Genomic DNA, 10,973 nt, shown 5'->3' with positions numbered 1-10,973 from the left:
CCACTCACAAGGCTTTGGTCGGGCCGAGGCTATAGTAGAAGACACTTGCCCAAGATGCCACGCAGTGGGACTGAACCCGGGACCATGTGGTCGGTAAGCAAGCTACTTACCACACAGCCACTCCTATATGTATGTATATGTATATATATATATATATATATATATATATATATATATATATATATATATATATATATATATATATATATATATATATATATATATATATATATATATATATATATATATATATATATATATATATATATATATATATATATATATATATATATATATATATATATATATATATATATATATATATATATATATATATATATATATATATATATATATATATATATATATATATATATATATATTATAATATATTATATTATTTTATATCAGAGGATAAAATCAAAACCAAGGCAGAACGAGTAGAGATACTTGTTCTGCCTTGGTTTTCATTTTTCCTCTAATATAATATATACCTGGTATAACGGAACCCTATCACGGATCCTTAGATCCAGCCTCAGCTGTGATCTTGGAACCTAACGGTCGGCATACTATGGCACTTTCTCAGCGTACCAATTCGTTTAGATCACAAGTGAACCAAACCCTCATACTATATATATATATGTCATTCTTATTTATTTCGATCATGAAACTGCAGCTATGCTGTAGCACAGGCTTCAAGAATTTTTAGCTGAATGAATCGACACCACTGCTTATTATTTTAAGACTGATACTTATGCCGTCGGTTTCTTGTACCGAACAGCTTTGTATTGGGATATGAAGACACAAAGACACACACATACGCATACATACACACATATACATAGCCACATATACATTACCACATAGCCATATATATATATATATATATATATATATATATATATATATATATATATATATATATATATATATATATATATATATATATATGTATGATGTATGTATGTATGTATGTATGTATGTAGGTAGGTAGGTAGGTAGGTAGGTAGGTAGGTAGGTATGTAACCTTACATCTATTAATATTTCGAAGATGACTATGGTTGACAACTAGTGGATATCCATAAGATTACGATCGTTTCGCAGCAACGTTCGTGGTAAAATTTTAGTGTATATTATTCTACATGTCTGCGCCAGTGTACGTGTTATAAATTACATAGTATTATTGCACACTTACAAGCTACTGCAAGTATAGAAATCTAGCTATTGAAATCCATATACTATCGTATTTACACTCTTCTTTCAATCCCAGTATGCACTTTAAAAAGTCATCTTCGAAATATTAATATATGTATGACAATAATTACTTAGAAAATTTTCTATACAAGATCACATAGGCGGTTCAGTAAGATATTAAGTGACAATAGTTGGTAGTGGTTGAAATGAAGATTGTATATTGAGAGAGGGGAGAGGGAGACAGAGACACAGAGAGAGAGAGAGAGAGAGAGAGAGAGAGAGAGTGAGTGAGAATCAGATAGTTTATCGTTATTAACCTAAAAGGTTCCAGATACAATTCACCCGACAAGCTTCTATAAAGTCATCTTTACGCAATTTTAGTCATGAGACAGTTCAATTTTAGGCTAAAGAGAATAACATTTGTTCAAGATGTCACGATGTGTGAAGGGACAATAGACTTCATGGTTACGAAATAAAATTTTAGCCTTTCAGTTATAAACACCTACACACTCACACGCACACACATACACACACACAAAAACTCTCACACACACACACACACACACACACACACACACACATATATATATATATATATATATATATATATATATATATCTGTGTGCGTGTGTGTGTGTGTATGTATACATGTATGTGTAGGTACATATGTGTGTATGTATGTATATATGTGAGTGTGTGTGTGAATGTATAAATGTATGAATTATGTGTGTATGTAACTAAATATGTATGAATATAATTATATGTATATATATATATATATATATATATATATATATATATATATATATATATACATATATATATATATATATATATATATATATATATATATATATATATATATATATATATATATATATATATATATATATATATATATATATATATATATATGCATGTATACGAACAGCCTTCCACTTATTTCAACCAATAGCCATCCTTGCCAACTATGCAGATGTTACAACGTCTGTCGGACATTACAAAACCTTGGAGTGTTCAGCAACCTGGTAGACCGTTTAAAGTTAGAAACCTCCAAGCCTTACGCTACCACGACACGAAACTAAATGAAATGCAGACAGGATACACTAGCCGAGGAAGGGCTGCAATCCTTGAATCGACATCAGTGAGTGACTTGTGCATTGATTTGAGTAGTGACGTATCTTTCCAACTGCATGTTACTGAGCTGCTGGTAAAATTCAGGCGGCTGGACTAATTGATGCTTAGAAAATTCAAAACCAAAAACCATGATGATTCAATGGAGGACAAATGTCCCCGGCCGTTCAAGCTACTGTTCCCAACAGTGGCTACTGCACAGTGTAGAATTAACGGCGAAATTTGAATCAGTCCACTGAAGCTACACAAACAAGATCATCTCAATGTAAGATGTCAGCTACTGGAAGAGGCTGAATAAATCAAGATCCTACTTCCTGGAGCGAAGGTGAGAAAGGTATGCAATGATATACACCTAGAAAATCCTGCAAGGATTTCTATAAAATTTTGGCATTGAAAGCTACGTTACATGAACATCAGAACGGGGAGCTACTGCATGCTATTAAAGATCCCAACACTGCCATCAGGATACAGGGACAGATACTGCTACAGCTTTGGTTTCAAGAGAGATTAGCTCTTCAATACTCTCTCAAAACACCTGAGAGTGCTACGTCGTGTGGATGTGAGGGGCGGGGGTCTTCAAAGCAAAATTGGATCCCGTCCTGCCAAAAGTTATGGACGAACCACCCTTGCGGAAGGCAACAAAGATGAGAGTAGCAGCATCAAAATCCCTCATTCACCATTTGCCACACATCAGATGCGGTTTAAAGAAGCGATAGCGTAAGAAAACTGACTGCGGTGCGCCAGTATAGACGCAGCTATACATACATACATACATGACGACTGCTCCATCTTGACAGACGATAGCCATCCCATCAACAATCCACACATATCATCACGCAGTACAATCACTCCGTTGGTGAGCCCTCAAGTGACTTTGAAGTCCGGCTGCTGAGCGACAAGGTCTACAGCACAGATGACAAATGTTCAGGCCTCTCGATCCTTGCCCGCTGGTATCTGATTCTAAGGAAACGCTTCTGTGAAACAGCATATGTCTTTTAAGTCCGGGTATTGTTTTACAAACCTTGTGACATATGCCACAGGTCGCAGAAGGCGGTTGGTATTTAGGGTGTCTGGAATTTCTACCATCATGTGCTTTCATGATTCACATATCCTGCTTTTGACAGAAGAACGCGATCACACACAATACACATCCTATACTCTCCATTGTTTACAATTTTTTCCTTTCGACAGGCCCGCTTAAGCTCAAGTTGCTGAAACATCTTTTCCTCCCAGACATCACAGCTCGTCCTGACAACAGCTCTCCACTTGCTTAGATCCAGAACATCTCCTTCCCAATCACTTTCATACATATCTAATTTTTTTAGGTTTTGTTTAATGCAATCTATATACCTCTTTCTCGGTTTCTGCCGCAGTCGCTCACCAGAGCTGAGCTCACCATAAAATAAGCGCTTCGGCAAACGATCATCCTTCATTCTAATTAAATGCCCAGTCCATCTCATTTGGGCCAGGATAATATGTTTTTCAATTGAGCTACAGTGCGCCCTGCGCAAAACCTCTGTATCTGCTACGAAACTCTTCCATTTTACTCCTAGGATGCGTCTTAGACACTTTTGATGAAACCTTTCTAGCATCTTTACATAACGCTTGTAAGTGGTCCATGTTTCGCCTGAATAAAGAAGTGCAGTCAATACACACGCTTTGTAGATGCTGATTTTCGTCTGCAGGGAGATACCTCTATCAGCCCATACTCGCTTTTCAAGCTTTCCAAATGCAACACTTCCCTTCGCTATTCGATAGTATATTTCTGCAAGACCACCATCCCTTGACAGTGTGGTTCCAAGGTAAACAAAGGTGTCAATGACTTCTAATCTTGTTCCGTTCACAAAGATGTTTGGTTCAGTATATATTTGTCCAGGTGTGGGGGTAAACATTACCTTGGTTTTTTTCAGACTTACTGTGAGTCCAAAATATGTACATGCAGTGGAAAATATATCCATTAAATGTTGCATATCTTCCTCTGTGTGTGCCAGCAAGTCAGCATCATCAGCATAGAGCAATTCTCTGACAAATACTCTGAAAACCTTTGCCTTACAGTTAAACCTGGTCAGATTAAATATGCTACCAGATGTCCGGAATCTGATTCCGATTCCCCTGTTACAATCTTCAAATGCATACCAAAGCAATGTGGCAAAATATATAGAGAAAAGTGTAGGGGCAGGAATATCTCCTTGTTTTACACCGTTGTCCACTGAAAATTCATCAGATAGATTACCATTAAAAACTACCTGAGCTTTCATGTTGCTGTGCAATTTCTCGAAGAGGCTCACAAAATGTGTCGGGCAACCAAGTTTGCACAAAACAATCCACAGTGCGTCCCTGTTTACCGTGTCAAATGCCTTAGTTAGATCTATAAAAACCTGGTATAGTGGCATTTGTTCCTCTAAACATTTCTCCTGAACCTGCCTTGCAGAAAATATCATATCCATTGTTCCCCGCTCGGGTCTGAAACCACACTGTTCCTCAGGAATCACATGTGGACACACATTCTCCACGAGACGTTCTAACATGATCCTCGAAAGTATCTTCCCAGTATGTGCCAGGAGAGTTATTCCTCTGGAATTACCACACACTGATTTGGGTCCCTTACCTTTGTATATAGAGATTAGAATGCCGTTTATCCATTCCTGTGGCACAGAGGACTCAGTCCAAACTTGACACAACAGGCTATGAATTTCGGAGGAGATGTGATCCCCACCTGCTTTCAGAATTTCAGCTGGAATACCATCCAGCCCAGGAGCTTTGTTGGATCTCAGTTTCCGTATTGCCAGTTTTACTTCTTCAATGGAAGGCGCATCGTCCATGTGTTGCATTATCACTCTTTGGGGGATATTATTTATGACATCTATGTTCACTACAGATGGATTATGGAAAAGTTCCGCAAAATGCTCCCTCCATCTGCTCATTATTCCAGGAGGATCCTTAATAACCTCATTTCCGTCTTTTGATTTCAAGGGAACATACGTTGAGGACTGCGGTCCAAAAGCTTGTCGCAATAAGCCGTACAAGTTTTTAATGTCTTTCCTTTCATAAGATGCCTGCATTTTCTCAGACAAATTACTCCACCAGGTATCTTTGAGCCTCCTTAATTCCTTTTGCAGTTCTGCTTTCTGCGCTCTGTATACCTTTTCTAGTTTTTCTTTGCCCTTAATGTTTGGGTTAAGACGTTTTTCATAAGTAGACCTCTTTGTTGCCAGTAGCTCATTTACCATTGCATCATTGGAGTCAAACCAATCTCTATGTTGTCTCCTCTTAAAACCCAGCACATCCACTCCAGCCTTATATAATCCTTCTCGAAAAGATTGCCATGAACCTTCAAAATAAATATTACTGCATCTATCCCGAAATAGCTGTGAGACCTGTGGCTGTTTAAGTTGTCCTACACCAATTTTGGTGGGGACTCGCACACCTGCACTGCGCTTTCTTGTACGATCCCTGAATTTGAACTTAGCCCTAACCATTTTGTGATCAGTATCACAGTCAGCTCCTCGCAATACTCTGAGACTACACAAATCCTGTAGGTCAGATTTCCGAGTTAATACAAGGTCAATCATGTGACCTTGCTTTGATCCTGGATGAATCCAGGTGACTTTATGTTTCAGCTTATGGTGAAAAAATGTGTTCCCAACAGCCAACCCTAGTTCAGAGCACATTTGTAGCAGGTGTAAACCATTTTTGTTCACCTTACCTATTCCATACCGCCCAAGTACATTCCAAGCACTATTGTCCCTGCCAACACGTGCATTGAAGTCGCCGAGCACAACCAACTTCTCATTCAGAGGGACTGAGAGGATACTACTTCTAAGTTCCTCATAGAATGCATGGATATTTTCTTCATTTGCTGAGAGTGTGGGAGCATAGATGGAGAAAACAGTCACAAAGCGTCCACAAGAGAGAGGGATCCGGAGTTTCATCATGCGGTCATTTATACTTTGTGGTTGTTCTAGGTCTTTCAGTAAATTACTTCTAATTGCAAACCCAACACCACCCTCCCTTTTCTCTCCCTTTGGCCTCCCAACCCAGAACACTGTGAAGCCGGTTGCTCTTTCAACAAGATGATCTTCACCTGAACATCTTATTTCAGATAGAGCTGCAATATCAACATTAAGACGTCTCAGCTCCTTAGTTACTAGAGCTGTTCTTCTTTCAGGCCTATCCGCTCGATCCAAGAGAGTTCTCACATTCCAGCATGCCAAGTTAAGTAAAACCTTTTTCCTCGCATACTTTTTATTATTGCTTATATTTCTTCGTTCGTTCCTGCTATAGTGAACCACCGTTAGCCGCAGTAAACTAACCAGCAGAGTGCGGACAGACAATTTTTAATGCACCTTTTCTAGCACCTTCCCAGTATATCCAGGTGAGCAGTGTTCTCCTTAAAAGGGCTGCTCAGACACAGGATTCTCCACCGAAAACAGCCCCTGTCCATGAAGACATGTTAGCGATGTTAAGATAAGAACCCTGCTGCCTTATGTGCAGATTTGTAACTGTATGCTTCCAACCGGTCAAGTCTGCATACGTCGCCACTCCTCCATCGCCACAGGACTTTTCTCTCCTCCTTTCTTCTTTCTTCCTCTCCTCTCTTGCCCTTCTCACTCCTTTTACCTTCCCCCCATCCATCCTTCCCCCTCCTCTCTCTCTCTCTTTCTTTTCCCTAATTTTTTCTCGGGTCATACTAAGATGACTGTGATTTGACAGTGTTTTGTCTTGTTGGGGACATCTGTACTTCATTGGATTTTAGTGACAAACGCTTGTACAACACCTTTGCCACTCTCTAGGTCAAAATAGTATAATCCAGTGACAAGCGAGAGCAAGATGACTAGTACTAAGTTGACTGCAGGTTTTATATCAGAGTATCCTCTCCTAAGCTTTTCCTCAAAAGGAGACTGCAAGCCAGCAGTGGTAGATCAATTTGAATTCGGAGTTTTATTCTCCTATACTGGTTGTCCCAACCACGACCTCATAAAAAAAAAAAAGAGCCCAGTCTGCTCCCACAGAAGTCATGGACCTGGTTTTATGTCGGAGTGTCCTTCTCCTAGAAGAGTTGCCTTCACTTGGCTAATGGGCCTCGTCTACCCCACATATTAAAAAAAAAAATACATAGAAAATACATAGAAAAGTCAATATAAAAGATGTAGATATGAAAGGAGAAAAGTAAATGCAATGGAGATACATATAAAATATAAAATATATATAAAAACGATGTGTAAAAAACACATAAATACGATCTGTAAAAACACATAAAGATACATAAAAAGTAAATATAAAAATATATAAAAAGCAAATATAAAAAAAAAGTAGTAAATATAAAACAAAAATATTAAATATATATATATATATATATATATATATATATATATATAAAAAGAAATGCATATAAAAATATACACACACACACAGCACAGCACAACAACACGCGCACACAGAATTTAAACACACACACAGAAACAAACTTTGTTGGGTGGACGTTACTACACAGTAGTTCTTACATACATACATACATACATACATACATACATACATACATACATATATATAGGCGTAGGAGTGGCTGTGTGGTAAGTAGCTTGCTTACCAACAACAGCCTTGTGAGTGGATTTGGTAGACAGAAACTGAGAGAAGCCTTTCGTATATATGTATGTATATATGTATGTGTGTGTATGTATTTGTGTCTGTCCCCTAACATTGCTTGACAACCGATGCTGGTGTGTTTACGTCCCCGTAAACGAGCGGTTCGGCAAAAGAGTACGATAGAATAAGTCCTGGGCTCGATTTGCTCGACTAAAGGCGGTGCTCCAGCATGGCCACAGTCAAATGACTAAAACAAGTAAAAGAGTATATATATATGTGCGTGTGTGTGTGTGTGTGTGTGTGTGTGTGTGTAGAACGTTGAATAGTAACACACGAGTTGATATATATGGAAAAAAAAGTCAAGATAGAAAATGCTAAAATAATTTTATAAAAAACATTTCAGTACTGGTTTCAGTCATTGAGATTTTTTCAGTTGTAAGTATGGAAAACAATTAAATTTTGGAAAAATTAAAAGAAAAGTTTTCTAAAAGAACATTTGCATAGTATTCAAATACAAGGGGCATTTTCCTTGTTTCTGCCTGTCTCTGTCTCTCTTGTTAACTCTTGTGAGTTCTTTTAAAAAAAACTTTTCTTTTAATTTTAAAAAGCATTCTAAAGGCTCTGAAATCATTAGAACACCTGAATTTATCCAGCAAGTTCAACAGATTACAATCCCAGAAAATCCATGAGGTCAATTGCAAAAGATTTCCATGTGTTAGGCGGAACAGTCAAAAATGTTGTCCACGAAGTCATCAGATATAAGTTCTATATGATGAGGAAACGTCGATTTGTCAAAAAAAAAAGAAAGAAAAAAGAAAAAGAAAATCACTACTTCAGATATAAAAGGCTCTTAAACAAACTGAAAAATCCAGCAGGAGATTTGATTTGGTTTTTCGCAAACGAGAAAAACTTCGACAAAGATCAAAAATAGAAGGAATGACAGATTGTCATGTGCAGATCCTTTTGAATTTCCAAGTGTTATGCACACAAAACTTTCTGTAATTGTCATGGTTTTAGGGATCGTCAGCAATGAAGAACATGTAATGCCCCCTTACTTCTTTCCACAAGACCTAAGATTTAACTCTCCCATCTACATTGAGCTCCTGGAAGTAATTGTTAAACCCTGGATAGACACTTTATGTAATGGATGGCCATATGCGTTTCAATAAGATTCTGAACTATCACACATGGCTCTAGTATGATGAACAAAGTTATTATCTATTTTTGATGAATAAAGTTGTAATCTGTTAATATATATATGTTTTGTTTATAAACATAAGCCTGTCCTCAAATATCTTGCGCATGCTGTGTATATATATATATATATATATATATATATATATATATATATATATATATATATATATATATTTATATATATATATATATATATATATATATATATATATATATATATATATATATATATTTATTGATATATATATATATATATATATATATATATATATATATATATATATATATATATACACATCAGGGTGCCTTTCAATAATTTTTCTCTGATTTTACTCATTCGCGACATATAGCGGTACGTAAGCCGACTCAAGAAATCTCCAGTGAGACTTTTTATTGATGTGCGTGAAGAAACCCAGAACGGGTCGAAACATGAGTTGTACCCAATAAAGTCTATTACACATTCCATCTCCTATTTTATTAATACTGTTATATATATATATATATATATATATATATATATATATATATATATATATATATATATATATATATATATATATATATACATATACATATATATCTATACACATTTACATACATACATACATCCATACATACATACAAATATGTATATATATTTATATGTATATATGCGTATATATATTTATATGAACCTTTATAGGTATATACCTATATAAACATACACACACACTCACACACATATATATATATATATATACACGATACATATATATATATATGCATATACATAAATATGTATGTATTTATATCTATATATAAATAAGCATTCATATATAAATATATATACATATATATATATATATATATATATATATATATATATATATATATATATATATATATATACGTACGTGGTCATACATACATACATACATATATCTGATATCGATATGTATAAATTGCTGTTCACTTTATTTAAATTCAGTTCATCAACGTAAATAAAATCCCTTCCATCGAATAATTACATCGAATATTAAAGAGAATATGACTTCTGGCGTACACTACAATATTTATTTGTTATCGGAATCCAATAGTAAAATGAATACACCCTCTTATATAATTAATTAACGAGAATCAAACACACACCACAACTATAAAAATACCGAGTAGAGTTTTTCGGGAAATACAATATATGTTACTGATTTCAGGGGGAAATGTGTATTATTGATATTTAGTAACTTTTTTTTTTAAATGTTTGTATCTCCCTTTACTTACCTTGTATACAAAAACCAAATATCAACAATGTATTCCAGCGGACATTTCGTAACCAAGGATCATATATTTCTGCCAACATGTTTTCCCTCTCTGTTCTCTCTGTAATCCACACACACTCTCTCTATCTCTATCTGTTTTGATGTTGCTATAGCGGTTACTATTAATATATAGGAATTGCTTGTGCTACTTTTATTCTTATCTTTATTGTTGTTATTCTTGTTGTTGTTGTTTATGACAAAAGTAACAATGGCGGCGGCGGCGGCGGCGGCGGTGGTGGTGGTGGTGGTGGTGGTGGTGGCGGTGGTATAGATCTGTTAAAACCGCTTGCTTGGATTCGCTTTTGAGCAACTGCCTTCTCAGATTGATTTAAGAAACTCCCATTCGATTCTACTTTAATAAAATATCAAGAGACCATCCGTGGCAAGGTGCAGTTTTTTAGCAAAGAAAAAAAAAAAACAATAATACCAACAGCAACAATAACAACAAAAAACAACAACAGCAGTAGCAGCAGCAACAGAAGCAGGAGTAGCAGACGCTAAACAGGAGGTGTCCTTGTTATGTTTTCGTCTCGTTATTTTTGTCGTTTTCTATTTCTCGTTTTTGGT

The 10,973-nt window shown here is 35.8% G+C and overlaps 1 protein-coding gene across 1 annotated transcript in view; it reads right to left on the bottom strand.

Annotated features, from left to right (window-relative positions):
* Nucleotides 1-10,757, bottom strand: part of LOC106868261 (uncharacterized) — a 56,678-nt gene extending 45,921 nt beyond the window's left edge. Inside the window, exon 1 of the mRNA XM_089357856.1 lies at nt 10,369-10,757. Within this exon, the coding sequence (XP_089213982.1) occupies nt 10,369-10,447 (79 nt within the window). The 5' untranslated portion in view covers nt 10,448-10,757. The remainder of the gene's footprint in view (nt 1-10,368) is intronic.
* Nucleotides 10,758-10,973: the final 216 nt, after the last annotated feature.

The sequence above is a fragment of the Octopus bimaculoides genome, chromosome 9 (assembly GCF_046866305.1).
Source record: "Octopus bimaculoides isolate indiv1 chromosome 9, ASM4686630v1, whole genome shotgun sequence".
NCBI classification, from domain to species: Eukaryota; Metazoa; Mollusca; class Cephalopoda; order Octopoda; family Octopodidae; genus Octopus; species Octopus bimaculoides.
This window is presented reverse-complemented; position numbering and strand designations above follow the sequence as displayed.